General features: G+C 34.5%; 1 protein-coding gene across 2 annotated transcripts; it reads left to right on the forward strand.

Annotated features, from left to right (window-relative positions):
* The first annotated feature begins 294 nt into the window (after window positions 1-294).
* On the forward strand, window positions 295-16,066 carry LOC110689204 (kinesin-like protein KIN-7K, chloroplastic). Of its 2 annotated transcripts, none has more exons than XM_021865932.1 (24): window positions 295-631; window positions 756-1,013; window positions 1,142-1,239; window positions 2,242-2,331; window positions 3,028-3,080; window positions 4,759-4,824; window positions 4,916-4,969; window positions 5,230-5,289; window positions 6,463-6,541; window positions 8,594-8,661; window positions 9,033-9,095; window positions 9,244-9,348; window positions 10,227-10,331; window positions 10,455-10,562; window positions 10,635-10,781; window positions 11,968-12,150; window positions 12,305-12,460; window positions 13,505-13,723; window positions 14,051-14,209; window positions 14,330-14,455; window positions 14,554-14,604; window positions 14,780-14,827; window positions 14,919-15,122; window positions 15,295-16,066. In XM_021865932.1, the coding sequence occupies exons 2-24, from the start codon at window positions 781-783 to the stop codon at window positions 15,838-15,840; spliced, it is 3,021 nt and encodes a 1,006-aa protein (XP_021721624.1). In that variant the 5' UTR covers window positions 295-631; window positions 756-780; the 3' UTR covers window positions 15,841-16,066. The 2 variants fall into 2 exon arrangements, with proteins under 2 accessions (XP_021721624.1, XP_021721625.1); XM_021865933.1 differs by having other exon boundaries at window positions 296-631; window positions 14,072-14,209.
* The last annotated feature ends 434 nt before the right edge of the window (window positions 16,067-16,500 follow it).

Consider the following 16,500-nt stretch of genomic DNA (forward strand, 5'->3'; position numbering starts at 1 on the left):
TTTAATTACGAGTACAATATATCATTAACTTTTTCAATATTCACTTATAATTCATTTATTAATTTTAACTAAATGATTTTACCAATTACATTCGACACAAATATTATTTTTGGATTCATTACAATATGCAAAATATTATTACTCCGTTTAAAATTAACAATTTTAGCGGTTATATTAACAAACACGGCAATCAAACTGCTGCATCTATTAATAAACAAAGCAGAGTATTTAATTATTTCTTTATCTGTCATTACTATAACAAGTGCAGCAAAATATTTTTCATAAAAAAACACCAGAAAATACTTTCCACTTCATAGTTTATACACTCTCTTTTCTGTAGCTGGACGTTGTTGTTGGCATTCAAGTCCATTTTCTCTCTCCTAAAAAGTAGATTATTGGGGAAATTTTTTCCAGAAAAAAGAGAGAGAGAGAATCGCTTCGAAGGCAAGCTACAAAAGCTGAACAAACCCTAGCCCATCCAATTTTGCTGTTACAGAACACGAGAGAGAAAAACTGTCAAATTAACGCTCACATTTTACTCTCATTGATTACGATTGCTTTTCTCACTCTAGATCTCTTTAAATTACTCTATTTTTCCAGCAATGTTCAGATAATTAATCATAATTTCCAGGTATTTTTTTGGTTGATTTTTTGATTTCAGTGTTTTTTTTGCTTAATTCTAGCTTAATTACTTGTTTTCCAGCTTAATTTTGCTAATTTTTGATTAATTTTGTGTTATTTCTGATTTTTGTTAGGTTTGAGTAGCTTTTTGAAGTGGAAATGGCGTCAAAGTACGGGTCAAAAACGAGGAAATCGGCGAATTCTGCGTCAACTTCAACTACGACGTCGTCGAAGAAGTATCTGGAAACTTCGGCGGAGTGTCAGACTTCGCCGGCGTCTTCTTCGGTGAGGAGTAAGAATCATCATCAGTACTTCTACTCTGAGAGTCCTCCTGTTGAAACTGAGAAATTGAAGGAGAATGTCACCGTCACAGTTCGCTTTCGTCCACTCAGGTGAATTTCCTGCTATTTACTCATTATTTATTTTGTATTTTTGTTTGATTTGTATATTAATTGAATTGAATGAACTCGTTTTGCAATTAATTATATATTCTGGTTTGTGATGATGTCTATGGAATCAGTCCGAAGGAAATTCGGCAGGGAGAGGAGATTGCGTGGTATGCTGACGGCGAGACAGTGGTGAGGAGTGAGCATAATCCGTCGATAGCTTACGCCTATGGTAATTTTAATTACTTGCATGAGTGATTATTTCAGTAATGTAGGTATATTTACGAGTCTTGGTTAAAGAATCGGTTGTTAATTTAATGTTGGAAGTTTTTGTGATATCTTGTGTTTGCATTTACTAATCTCAACGTTAGACTTGTTAGAGTGATCATTTTTTTTTAACAAAAACTCAATACATGTATGAGTGATTATTTGCTAATGTTTGTATACTTTTCGAGTCTTGTAATAATTATCGGTGTTGTTGCAAGTTAGAAGTCTTTGTGATATCTTATGCTGGCAATTACTATCCTAGGTGTGGATTCAAATAGATGTATGCTCAATACATCGAGTATTAACATGCATGAGTGATCATGTGTTATTATAGGTATACCATTTGAGTCATAGTGGAAGAGTTGGCTGATTTAATGTCAGATTGTATTTTATCTTGACTTTTGTAGTCCCAAATGCGTAGTTTCTTTTGGTGTAGAAAATCATTTGAGGATTTATCAAGTATATGGTGCCACAATTTGAACATCTTGAATATCTATGTTGATAGACTTATGAGACAAAAAATTGCTAGAAAGTTTAATTGTATTCATCATATATTGTTACCAAGCAGAAGTAAAGGATAACATAATCGCTAAGATTATACATGAAATTATTGAGATACACATTAACTAACAAATATAGAGAATAGTATCAAAGGTATTCACATAATAATAATAAGTATCACAAAATTAATTCTTAAATATGATATGATTACAAGTAAGATAGCAATATATATCTGATATCGCTTAGTCTCTCTAGAATACTTTTTAATTAACAGTGATAGAAGTGTTTTTTTTTTTTTTTTCTTTTTTCTTTTTTTTTTTAAAAAAATTATTATATCCAAGACGATTATAAATGCAGAAGGATAATTCTACTTTCTGTTTCTTTATATGAAAAGAGGCTTGTGGTCTTCTTGACGTGCTTCCTTTGATGTACTTTCCTATCTAAACATTCTTTTACTCTTTTGTAGACAGAGTATTTGGGCCCACGACCACTACCCGCCATGTTTATGACGTTGCTGCTCAGCATGTTGTCAATGGTGCAATGGAGGGCATCAATGGTGCGTTAACATCCATATTATAGGCTGCAGTATATTGTATTTCTTGAAAAATAATTTGTATCTCATTTTATTACGGTTCACATGAGCTCACTGTTTTTGTTATTCGATCTTTGAAGGGCCTCTTTTCTTATGTAGCACTGCAATCTTGTAACAATTGTCTCACTGAAATCTAAATGAGTTTTGAAATCATCTAGACAACTAAGAATTCTCGGATGTACTAGCAGTGCATAGAAAACCCTTTTCACTCCGCTTAGGATTTTATGCACGCCACAGGTCCTAGACATTGTCTTGTAGTTTCCAGATCATGTAGTAATCTGGATTTCTGCTCCATGAAGGGTAATCACATTTTTGATGAGGACAATCAAAAGAGAGACTCTTGTCTGTTGTCTCTGTGGTATTCTGGTATCTGTTGTTGACGTATTTGTATTATGGTAATATGGTCAGAATGAACTTGTATCAGTTCTCTGTTTCTGTCTTATACTCCTAGCTATCTATTTTCCTTGTAAACTTCCTTGGACTTACGTACTGTAATTTTGTTGCACTAAAGCACCCAAAAAATTGTATGAAATCTTTTCTTACATTTTCTAATCGTTCAAAATCTAAATTTCCATTACTTTTCCTTTTTGAAGTTGTCTACTAAGTTGATTATACTAATACTTTGGATGATTGGAGTTGACGTTGTTTTTGTTCTATTAGGCACTATTTTTGCTTATGGCGTGACCAGCAGTGGGAAGACTCATACAATGCATGTGAGACCTATGTCTTTGCTTAATTTAAATTCTTAGGGCGTATCCTTATTTTGATCATTTACCTGAGAAAGTCCTTTTTGATCAGTACTTTAGAAATATTTGAGTTGAATTTTCAGTCAATTAAAATGCATTCTAGGTTATTTTTTTTTATTTCCTCTTATTTATTTTGGTAGCTAAGAAGAAGAAACCTTACCTAATCGGAACCTCTCATAAGTCAACCCGAACTGATGTAGCAGGCAAGACTCCTTACAAGGGGAAGGGTAAGGGTAAAGGAATCCACACCCCTATTGATCCCACAACCTCATGGTTGTGAGTGACGATCATTACCACTAGGCCAAGTATTACTTGGTAATCAAGTTGCATTCTAGATGCTTTCACATTTTTGTTGAATAGTCATACACTCATACTTTCGGGTTTTTTTCACTGGTATTTTACTTGTTGACGTAAGGAAAGAGGTTTCTCAAGTTGTCTTTCATAAGTGTATTTTTCTACAAGGGCACTTAAATTTGATCTACGTCATATAAATGTTGATCAATCTATTACCTCGTTTGTGTAACTTGACATATTGTTCCTTAACCTACTACTATCCTACTCCGTATTAGTATATATGACTTCTCTTTGCCTAGAATCAATTAACTGACCGCATCACACTGTCTTAGCTAAGATATTGTCAGCCGCTAAACCTTTTTCTTGCATTGCCACATGAGAAATGTTAGCTTCTGGAGGCCTCTTTCACTTGGCATCCAAATGACTCTTTTTGTAGGACTTTGATAAAAGAGTTAAGACTTGCATCATTTCTAGCAGCCTAGCTGGATATATTTACATTTATGGTTTATCTGTTGAATATATTGATATGTGTTCATTTTTCTCAACTGAATGGGAAATTAATCGTGATAAATTGCTTCATTTGAATTTTTTTTAGTTATGCTAACTTAATATAGGACTCGCTCTCTTCACCTTGTTTCAAAAAATTATTACTTATTATTGTTAGAATCAGATTAGACCAAACACCAAAGTTCAGAACAACTTGGATAAAAATTTCTTAATTTTCTTTGCTCATTACTAAATTTTATTAATTACGTACTAATAAATTAATGGAAATTAAATATCTGGAAAATATATTGAGATGAAACTAACAAGATCTAATTTGATAATATTTTTATTTTTTCGCTTATACATTAGTACTCTCTGTGTTTCTTTTTGATTTTCCTATTTAGAATATTACAATTGCTCACAGTTTAAAGAAATCTTATAATTATTACCAATCGGAAAAAAAATAGCCAAGTGAGGTCTAAAATGCTTTAGGAATATGAAATTTTCTATATGGTCAAAGATGTAATGTAGACAAATATGCATAATCAAATTGGGAACATAAAAAAAAAAAGGAAAAGAAAAAGAAATATAGAGAATTTAACTTACTGTGAAATTTATGCTGGCTCATGACATCTTGATCAGACCAGACAAAACCAAATTTAGACTAGGACAGATTAAATCTTAGTCAGATCATAATTCCTTACTACAGATGAAGAGAATTAATTCTTACTATCTCCTGTAAAAGGCATTTGGTGGAGCTGTATGGTTTATTGGGTGCTTTATTCAGTGTATATGCCGGGTTAACCCTTTAATTTATGTATTTTTTATTCTTTGACTGACTATTAATGATTTATTTTAATGGCAGGGAGATCAGAGATCCCCCGGAATCATACCTTTGGCTGTGAAGGATGCCTTTAGTATTATCCAAGAGGTTCCATCCATTCCCCTTTTGTGAAGAGTTGTATACATTGGCTTTCTAAGGTTATTTTGAGTATTTTCTGACATTTACATTTATGTTCCAGACTCCCAGCCGGGAATTTCTTCTCCGTGTGTCATATATTGAGATATATAATGAGGTATATATTTCTCTTGATTTTTCACTTCATTGTACTAATCATTGAAAGATGCATATCACTGATATCAGATTTATTATTCTTACGCAACTCTGTATTACGTTGTCGTGAATTTTCACTTACTTTCTCAGACTGGTTATATACGTTTAGCTATAAATGAAGAAATTCGTGTCATTTCTGTAAAATGCTTACAATAGCAAATAGATTTATCACATTACTTGGTTTGCTTTGCCCTTGTTAATGTTCTACTTTTCTTTATCTAGGTTGTAAATGATCTGTTGAATCCTGCCGGACAAAATCTAAGAATCAGAGAGGACCATCAGGTACTTTCTCGTGGTTCTATTTGTCGCTACTATTACATTAGGAATATAAAAAAATAGAAAGCCTTGCTAGTAGTGATAGATCAACAGGCTCTTCTGTACTTGCCTTGATTCGTTCTTGTAATTTAGTTTGTGTGTGTGTGTGTGTGTGTGTGTGTGTTTTTTAACAACCACTTTATAGTAAGGTCTTTCCAAATTGAAGCCTTAACTTGCAGTAATAGAGAGATTTTGACAACTTTGGTCTACATACATCTGCAACTGCTGGTTATTAGATCTTAAATTCAGGAACTTTTATTGAGCTTAGGTTCGCCTTATCAGACCTTTTTGTCATGCTATGTGAATTTTGGTTTTTTATTCGATAAAAGTTTCCATAATATCTTTTATATAAAATAATACTAGTGAAATTTGTGTATTGAAAAAGTTCATTTAAATTTATTATTTTACTCTATATAATTGAATATTGTTTTTTACATTTGTACATTTGTCTTGCACCCCTTATGATAATAGAAATATCCAACTTAGAGTTCTTCCTCCTTTCATGCCTTACTGGTGCATTCTATTATCATTGTTTTGTTTTGTTTTTTGTTTAATTTTTTTAAAATAACTTCGATGAATATGCAATATAGAGTGTTGCAAGTCACCATCCATCCAATTATTGTATGCTGGTAGTCTAAAAGCCAAATTTAGCATTTAAAAAGGTCATGAAGAGCTAGTTTGAAAGTTGCTGGGTCATCTTAAAATCAATGCAATCACTCTACATTTATCTGTGATGTGAGATGGTCTGTTTCCTTAATCGGTTCCGTAGGCCTTCCAGTCTAGGTTTTTAGAAAATGTGTGTCCAGCAATTAACATCCTTTTCTAATTCAGTTCAATGTCGAATATACTGCTTTGATTTCTTTGTACAGCTATCATCCATAATCTAGGGCTCCAATATTTTGCTTAATGGTATTTTTACGTGTAGAAGTATTTTCATCACTCATACGACAGATTTTGGATACTAAGTGAGAGAAAATGCTAAAGAAGTGAGATCGTGTTTCCCTAGCCCTCCACCCCTGAAATTTGTTAGATATGTAATTTTGTAGTCTCAAGCATTAACATTTAGTGCTTAAATGGAGGTTGCTGTACAATGTTTTTCATTGATTATTGGCCATAAGATTTAAAAATTGATGACTGTAGGGAGTCTTTGTCGAAGGAGTAAAGGAGGAGGTGGTTCTATCCCCGGCTCATGCATTGTCATTGATTGCTGCTGGTGAAGGTATATTTGAAACTAATTCTTTATGTGTTGCATGCTAGCACCTGTATAGAAAGCTGTCTGATACAATTTTCATGGATCAGGTTTATAACTTTCTGTGTTCTAGATTTTTGAAATTTAGAAAATGTGATGCCTTCTCTGTTGTTGCAGTTTGTATAAATTAGCTGATTTTGCAGGTACAAATTGATTAGCAACTTAAACATTAGCTTTGCAACTGTTTGTAAAACTATATAGCTAGAAAATTTAACTTCTTTTTTTATTCATATTAGAAGCTTATTTCCGTTTGTTGTGAAAGCTAATGCTTGATTTAGCTCATTGAGAAAGCTGAAGCTTACCTTGACGAAAGTCATCTGCAGCTTGATAATGAATTTCTGTGACAATGTGACCTGTTTTTGAAAGCTTAGTATTACCTCTAAGCACTAATTGTGAGTAGTTAATAATCAACAATGTTTGGTTTGAAACTTCTAACCTCTCTTTTTACACAAGTGACACTCATCTCTAAGTTTCTAGTGTATTATTTAATTCCTTCTCTTTTTTTCTTCTAATTTATTCAAAATGTTTTAATTAGCCTACTTTCTACTCTAGTATGCTTCAAAAGCACAATTATTTTTGGAGAGGAGAGTATGGTTACATGTCATAAGGGTAGAAGGGATGTAGCTCCTCTGGTTGTAATCAGAATTTAAGGTCAGGATATGCACAATTATATTAACAACAATCCAAATCCGCTTTCATTGTCCTATACTCTGTATATATTCAGTACCTACTTCCTTAAAAGGTAGTAATCTCTCTCTCTCTCTCTCTCTCTCTCTATATATATATATATATATATATATATATATATTCCACATTTGAATCATTTAACGAATAAACAGTAATTGATCATAATTATACTTAATAAAAAATGGAGTAAATCCAAATAATAGGAAGAGCATATATTGGGTTAAATACATGCTAACAGTTGGAAACAAAATTGACACAGTATCATATATAAGGAAATAGATTAAGAAGGAAAAAAAAGGAGATGAAATGGGCTAACTAGATTTGAACTCAAGAGTACAAAGAGCCCACCAATTACACTCATTTAACCAACAAGCTGCTCTGACTTATTTACTTAAATTCCCCTTCAGCATGATTTTATATAAACACCCAGGGATATGCAACTGCATAGCATTGCTGTTAACTATATCCGCTCATGGCTCCTCACCTCCAGCCTTTTATGGTAAACATCAAAAGTGGCTAAGAGGATATAGTTCCTCTTTAGCATTTTGGTTTTGCTTGATGGCCTCGTGGTCCTCTTGTTCTGCTTCTCTTTATGAGTAATGCTTATTTCTGTTTCACCATCTACTCCTACTCTTTCGATTACACTAGATACAGCATAGACGTTAAAATCTCCCTTCTAAAACTGAAGTCTACATTCCAGGTCTCCTCACTTTATCATTAAAAGATGCGTTAAATCCACAGGCATTGCAATACTTTGATGTTGTTGACGAAAGCTGTTTTTGTGTTCAGTATTGGAGGATCTCTTGTGTTGGAAGTTGTTAGGGTTGAGTCTAAGTAGGGCAAGTGTATCTCTAATTCTCTATATGTTATTTGTTTCTGGGATGGTAACTCTAAGATATAATAAAATTATATGTCCCTGGACAACAATGTCCCACAAGGATAGTCCTTGACCTTTTCTTTGATACAAAGCAACATTGTTGGACTGTTTTACTTCTCTGTGTGGATGTGAGGAGAGTTTGTGTACATTATATGTCGTCCTGTTTACTTTTCTGTATCTACATACTCCCAAGCTCAATGTAATTATATATTCTTTCTAAATATAAAATAGTATTTAATTGGAAAGAGGAAAGCCTAATCTTAAGGGAAGATGAAGATGAGAGGAAGGGAGAAAGAGAGAGAGAGAAATTGAATTTTGATGTTTGGGTAGGTGCTGATAAATCCATCATATGATTGTTGAAGATATATGAAGTTGACTGCTATGATGGTGTATACTCTTATATTATTTATATGAGACCATGTTATCTTTTGTTTCATGAATTCTTCTTTTGGTGACAGAACATAGACATGTTGGCTCCACCAATTTCAATCTTCTTAGCAGCAGAAGTCATACAATATTTACCTTGGTAAGTTGCTGCTACTTGTTTCTATTAATGAACTAGTTAATAATGGTATGGAACTTGGAGTGTTGAATCAGACATCTTATGTCTTGGGATCCTTAACCTACTGAATTAACGAATGCTAGAAGGTTTGACTATTGCTACTATATTTACATACTCGTGGAAGTTTCCATGCATTGCTTTATTTATGGTGTCTTCCTATCAAGGAATAACCTATATTTCTCAGGTTATTTACCTCTGCAATTTTTCGCATTAAATAAAAGTGATAAAATGCATGTCATGATTCACACCTTTGATCATTTTATTTTTGTCAACAAGTATGTTTTACTGGGGTTTAGTTATTTATTATTTTTTTTTTTTTCATGTATTTAAATCAGACTATTGAGAGCAGTCCTTGTGGTGAAAACAGTGAAGGAGAGGCTGTTAATCTCTCTCAGTTGGTATGTATTTCTGTTTCACACACTTCTTGAATCTTTGACTATTACTAATTGGTTCTGGAATGCTACCTGTTCCTCTTTTTTAAAGCTGAAGCATATGTTGAAGAAATGAAGACTTATAATTTTGTTTTTATCTAACTTATGCATGCAGCATCTCATCGATCTGGCAGGTTCCGAGAGCTCCAAAGCCGAGACCACTGGTGTCCGTCGGAAGGAAGGAGCTTATATAAACAAAAGCCTGCTGACTCTTGGAACAGTGAGGATCCTGTCATTGTTTATTGTCTGTATACATCATGGTTGCTTATGTTAAAAGAGAGTAAAATTGCTCATCTTGAAAATTCTCTTTTGTGGAAATACATAAAGTTATGCAGCTATATCACTTTTTGATGAGATTGTACATAATGACTACTTCTGAATATGTTGTTAGGATCAGGACTAAGGAGTAAGGATTATGAGTGGTGAAACCGTAGTATGTGAAAGATCGATTGAAGGTGCTCAGAGTATTTTAGGTTTTTAGCAATATCGGGTCAAATGGAAGACTCTTCTGAAGATGGATCTTATAGATAGGTTGGAATATATATTTGGTAGGTTTTTGGATGAAAGAGGAGTTTTTGTTTAGTATTTTAATGGGGACCTGGTGGACTGACAGTTCCAGAAGATGATGAAGGCTTAAAGAGAGGGATATTGGTCAAGCTTGTTTTTCAAGGTGACGATTTGCAGGAGAGACATGGTTAAGGAACTAGAGGTGAATGAGGATATGAGGCTTAGATCATGAGAGATTAAATGGCTATTGCTTTAGTATCACTAATATTTGCTGGGGATGATCTTTGGATGATCTGGTTTACCACACTCTGATACAGGTTGGAGCCCTATTTCTCATGTGGATAATAAATGGTTGGATGAACTTTTCTGCACAGATTAGGAAAGCTATCTTAGGTCTTGAGATCAGTACATTGCCCTTATTGATGATTTATTAAAGCCATTTTAAGAAGTTAGGAATGGTAGAGTGCTATCTGCTTTGTTAAAAGCTAACTTATGGTGTTTAGTGAGCCCTTTTATTTGTATTTTTAATATGTTTAACTGATTAGAGTAATGGGAATCTTCCTAATTGTTGGTTATTGGTGATAAAAACAGGTCATATCAAAATTAACTGAAGGTAGGTCTACACATATACCATACAGGGATTCCAAATTGACTAGACTTCTTCAATCTTCATTGAGTGGTCATGGCCGTGTTTCGGTAAGTTTGAGTTTCCTCTTTGCTTGTGAATAATCATCATTTGATTTATTTGTGCTTTGGGTTGTAGGAAGCTATCATATTTGTCTGAATTATGTGGATTAATACTCTGGTCTACATGTGCAGCTCATATGCACTGTAACTCCTGCATCTAGCAATACAGAGGAAACACATAACACTCTGAAATTTGCACATCGTGCAAAATGTATTGAAATCCAAGCAGCACAAAACAAGGTATATATATTTCTATTTGAATTTGCAATGTATTGTATATTGAAGCTACTGACGCATATCAACCATGAGCAGATAATTGATGAGAAGTCACTTATAAAGAAGTATCAGAGTGAGATTCGCTTGCTAAAGGAAGAATTGGAACAATTGAAGAAAGGCATTGTCATTGTTCCTCAACTTAAAGTTGGTGGAGGAGAAGATATTGTATTATTAAAACAAAAGGTATGCATGTCTTTGTCAAAGGGGTATTCTATTGCCACATTCTATCAAACATCTTATTGCTTTGGACATTTATCCATTTAGGAACTCATTGCAGTAAATAATTTATTCACTGTGTTTATTTGTCCAAGTACATTCGTTTTTCTAGCCATGTAGTATTAGCTGAGAAACAGGTTTTGTATGTTTGAGTTAATTGTATAGGTCTTTGACTGAATCATATGTATTTTACAATTTGAAATCTGCACTGTTAGTGAGAGAAAGTCTTTTCCCCCAGTGAAATGCGTTTTGATGCTTATGCTTTCATGAATATGTTAACTTTTATTTTGTTTTAGCCTAGAGTTTGATTTAGTAGCTAGTTAACCAACGATGAGACAATGTAGAACAAATAGGACAAGACAGGAGAGAACAGGTCTCTTCAAAAGTAGTTCAAATCACACATTCAAATTTGATGATCACTAACATTAGAAAGTACATGCTGACTGCTGAGTACAGTATTGATTCCTAAACAACACTGGTGGGTAGGGAAAAGGATGGACTTGTGATAAAATCTCGAAGTGCATATCAACCCTGATACATCTTTTAAAAGCCAACGAAGTTCTCATTATGGATTTATTGGATTTTCTCACTTGAAACAGACTACTATGTTGAGTGTATTAAAATTTGTAGGCAATGAAAGGCTTCACTTTTAACGATTTTAGAAAAGTAGAATCTATCTGATGGTAAAGGGAGGAAAATTGTCATAACACATTTGCAGATCAGAAATGCAACCTTTGATAGGATAAAAGGGGGAGGAATACTCAATTCAAAGTTCCACTTCCTTGGCTATCCGATGGTTTTCTATTTTTAAATTATTATTGTTTTTATTTTTGGGTCAGTAAAGCAATGTTAGGATCGTTTGGAATTGGAATAGGCCCACAACACTAGAATTTAATGAGACAAAGTAGTCCATTTTTATTCTTGATCTATGGGAGTTTGCCTGGGATGGGATACTAAAGCTTGGTTGGGATGCTTTATTTTATCCTATTAACCTACTTTAAAGACTTCTGGTCCCCTGCTGCCGTAACGTCTTTGCTGATATAGAATAAGCAATGGTCTTGAAATCCTATAGGTGCTTTTATCTTGTATTGCTTTCTACTTAATTCATCTAAAAATGCACTATCTAATTCAACTTCTGTTATGGTCTGTAAAGCTAGAAGATGGCCAGGTCAAGCTGCAATCACGGCTGGAAGAAGAGGAAGAAGCTAAAGCAGCTCTCTTGTCTAGAATACAACGGCTGACAAAATTAATATTGGTATCCACTAAATCTTCACAGTCATCAAGGTTTTCACATCGCCCTGGTCCAAGAAGAAGGCATTCCTTTGGAGAAGAAGAGGTGCAGCTTCCCCTTTCCTTTTTTTTGTTTATTTTTTGTATGCACTTATTTTGGTAGCATATCTAATACCTCAGCATAGATTGAGTGTGATGTGTATAATTTTCAAATCTTATTTAAATGGTTACTTTATTGTAACATTTTCATTGATTTGCAGCTTGCTTATCTTCCACACAAGAGACGGGATTTGATTCTGGATGATGAGAACATTGACCTGTACATTGCGCATGATGGAAATGCGGAGAATACAGATGACATCTCTAAGGAGAAGAAGTCACGGAAAAATGGACTTTTAAACTGGCTAAAGATTAGGGTAAGTGCAAATCCTTTTGAAGGAATATGAGTGTAATAAATTAAGTTCTTATTCTCATGTTGTATGTATGTGTATATATATATATATATATATGAATTTGAACTTTTGAAGCATGAAACTGTTGTGGGTTTCTGGGGTGTCTTAATGCATGTATTAGGTGTGGTTTGCGCCAATAAAATGCTTAGAGTTGTTGGTAAGAACATATATCCATATCGCCACATGCAAGTACATGTAAATAATAGATTCTCGTGAGTACATGTGTGCTCACATACCTGTTAGAAAATGGTGTTCACAGTGGCATTGTGAGGGCAAGGAGGAAACCACAAGCTCTTAATTGACTTGCTGTAGATTGTTTTGGGCTTTGGCTTTGGCATTCTCATCACTAGATACATAATATGGTATTTGCATTCACAGCATATTGATGTGTGATTTATTATGCATTTATTGTTGTGACATGCCTGTCTTCTCGGTCCGCCGGTTTTGAGTTTCTAATTAGTTGATTAAATATTTGTTACTTCATTTATTATTTCTTAGGGGTGATTCCATGTACATTTATAGCTCCCCGAACCTTGTCTTAATTGGATTCACACTCGATTTTTGTTAATTATTATGATTTTATTTATTTAGTTTTTGTATATGCTGTTTATATATAACTGTGTTCATATATTTGAATATTTATAGTTTATTGACGGTATCTCTATTTGATTAGATAAGGACATTAGAACCTTCTTTTACTTTGTTTAGAAGCTTGATTTCCCACTCCCTGGGCATTTTAATCTCTATACCTTATATGTGTTGGCTCTCATATTATACTTTTCAGAATTATGTGATGGAATCAAGACATGTTTCATGCTCTGAAATTCTCTATGCTAACTTTAGAGCTATTAAGATTTGAAAAAGGGATGAAGTACCCTTCTATTCGAAATCAATCAATATCAATAAGTGTAAAATGTAGAAGTTTAAGGTTTTATTGCTTATGATGTTAATTTGAAGTTACCATACATTCTTGCTGCTCTCTCTTATCCATTTTTTTTTTGAATCCAGAAAAAAGATGGTAGTTTGGGTGCTGGCAGTGATAAGTCAAGTGTGGTGAAATCAAATAGCACGCCTTCAACCCCACAGGCAGACAGTGTTAATCTCAATGCAGAATCCCGACTTTCCCAGTCTCTGCTTACTGAAAGGACTAATTCTGCGGAGCTTTCACCTGTAGCTAGACATGATAGAGAAACCCCTGAGGATTTTTCTGGACAGGGGACACCTCTGGTAAGTAATTTTTCTTTTGATTCATAAGATTGTCCAACATTATTGGAATTAATGTTCGCACGCTTCTACTTAAGGGGTGTAGAATAGGCATAACAAGTTTAAGTTACCTTAGGCTGTCACTTGTGTGTTGTGTCCCCTGATGTTTTTTTTTTTTTTTTTTTTTTTTTTTTTTTGTTGTGGGGGGGGGGGGGGTGGTGATGATTCTGGCAGTGATTAGTTAAGTGTGGTGAAATCAAATGCTTCTCAATACTTCTCATAGCAATACTGTTGTGGAAACTGTAGCTTTGTTGTAGATACTTGTTTTTATATCGTAGCTTTTGTCTGAAGGTTCATTACCATTTGTGTCAGACAAGTACAAAATCAATCGATCAGATTGATCTTCTCAGGGAGCAGAAAAAGATTCTGTCTGGTGAGGTTGCACTTCATTCAAGTGCTTTGAAACGTTTGTCCGAAGAAGCAGCAAAAAATCCCAAGGAGCAGATCCATGTAAGATACTTGTAAAGTTTAGTAGCTTTGAGCTGTTTTTTTTTTTTATTTTTTTATTTTTTTTATTTTTTTTTTATATAAAATCTCGTGACATTATTATGTTTTTCATTTCAATTCCAGATTGAGATGAGGAAATTAAGAGAAGAAATCAGAGCTAAAAATGAACAAATAGCTTCCCTCGAGAAGCAAATTGCTGATACTGTGGCTGCCAACTATGACAAGATGGACAATTCTGAGATGTCACAAGTAAGTGGTGTAATTTTTCTTGATCTATATGAGGACCTCAAGTTTTGATTTTGATAGCTGAGCCATCAATTTTCTTCTCTTTTTTGGGTGGTCTGCAGACGGTTGCTGAACTTGTGAGCCAATTGAACGAGAAGTCGTTTGAACTCGAGGTGTGATTTCATCTGTTATTCATGTTATTACGATGTTTTTCCTTTGCTCGTGTTTGAGAGTAAAATTGACTTTGATAGATGCGCAACCTACTCCTTTAGCCATATTGTTTCTACGTTCAAGGTTTTACTGTAAGTATATGTTTGGGTGTAAATAATTTCCTATTCTTTCCTGTAGGTTAAGATTGCAGATAATCGGATAATCCAAGAACAGTTGGACCAGAAGGTACAAAATCAACTATTGGCTCCTGCTCTTCACTCTATTTATTCTTTCTATCTGATCCTCTTTTCTAAATTCCATATATGCTGCCTGGCAGATTGGTGAAGTTGAAACATTACAGGCTGAGATTAATTCCTTGAAGCAGCAACTTTCTGAGGCCTTGGAATTAAGAAATGTAAATCAATCATTCAGTAATCTGCAGCAGCATGGTAGAAAGCAATCCATATCCGAGGGGGTTGAGATGAACAAGGAAAATAGATCTTTGGTTGATACAAATGAAAAGTTGCTATTGCATGCCCAGGTTTGCCAAAATTTCTTTATCTGCGTGGTAGATTAATTATGCCTCAAAATAAAAGTATATTATGATTTATGAATAAATATGTACTTGCCATCATTAGATAAGGTTCAGTTTCATGTTGCATCATACTGTTCCAATTTTAAATTCATGTGTTTATCTCATCTTTCTTTAATAGACCACTGAGATTGAAGAACTGAAGCAGAAATTGACTGAACTAACCGAGACAAAAGACCAGTTGGAGCAGCGAAATAAGAAGTTGGCAGAGGAGAGTTCATATGCCAAAGGGTTGGCTTCTGCTGCAGCTGTTGAATTGAAGGCGTTGTCAGAGGAGGTTTCCAAGCTGATGAATGAAAATGAAAAGCTTTCTACAGAGATGACAGCTTTAAAGAATGCCCCCACTCAGCGTAGATCAGTTGTAGCACCTAGAAATGGAAGGAGAGAGAGTCAGGTGAAACGCCAGGACCAAGGTCCGAGCACCTCAGACCTTAAGAAGGAGTTGGTCATTAGCAAAGAGCGAGAGCTTGCATATGAATCTGCCCTTCAAGAAAGGGATCAAAGAGAGGCAGAACTCCAAAGGAAAGTGGAAGAATCCAAACAACGAGAAGCATACTTGGAGAATGAACTTGCAAACATGTGGGTTCTTGTGGCTAAGCTAAAGAAATCACAAGGAGTCGAATCTGATATCTCTGACTCTGCGAGCCAGAGAACGGAGAATTGGTAATCGACAATGTTAGATTTATTTTGGAATGTACAAAAGTTGGGGGAGGGAGTTGTAAATTGAAAAAAAAAATGTGGAACTGTGTGGGTAGTATCAGGGTTCTCTAACAAATTCAGATTGATTTTGCGATGAGTGCTGATGCGTGAGCTTTTTGTGTTATTGATACCCTGATTCTGATGTAATTAATGCCAATCAAGTTCCTTTTTGGCTAATTTTCCCATTCGTTGAGTCCTGTTGTGCTTCCTGTCTTGCCGAGTCTTCTCATGGGCTCTTCTGATGCTACTCTTCCTCAAGCAAATTCTTGCTATGAATTTACCATTTACAGGACAGTTTCTGATCAATGATTTTCAACAGTCAGTGCCCCATCTAAACAGACTTGAATTATTAGGCAGTCTACAGACACCGTTCAAAGCCGATGAAAACCAGTTATTTTTCATTATTTCATGACCAGATCCACCACAAATCAGCAATAACCGATGATGCAAAGGGGAGGGGGGTGGGGGGGGGGGGTGGTGGGGAGGAGGCGGGTTAGGCCTGTTGACCTTGAAGACTCGTAATATGCAATTTAGAAAATTAGAAGTTACCTAACATATGATATGATGATATTAACAATCAAGTTTCAAAAACATGCTGTCATGGTATCAATTCTGATTCTATTCCTAA

This window comes from Chenopodium quinoa, unplaced genomic scaffold (assembly GCF_001683475.1).
Source record: "Chenopodium quinoa cultivar QQ74 unplaced genomic scaffold, ASM168347v1, whole genome shotgun sequence".
NCBI lineage: Eukaryota > Viridiplantae > Streptophyta > Magnoliopsida > Caryophyllales > Amaranthaceae > Chenopodium > Chenopodium quinoa.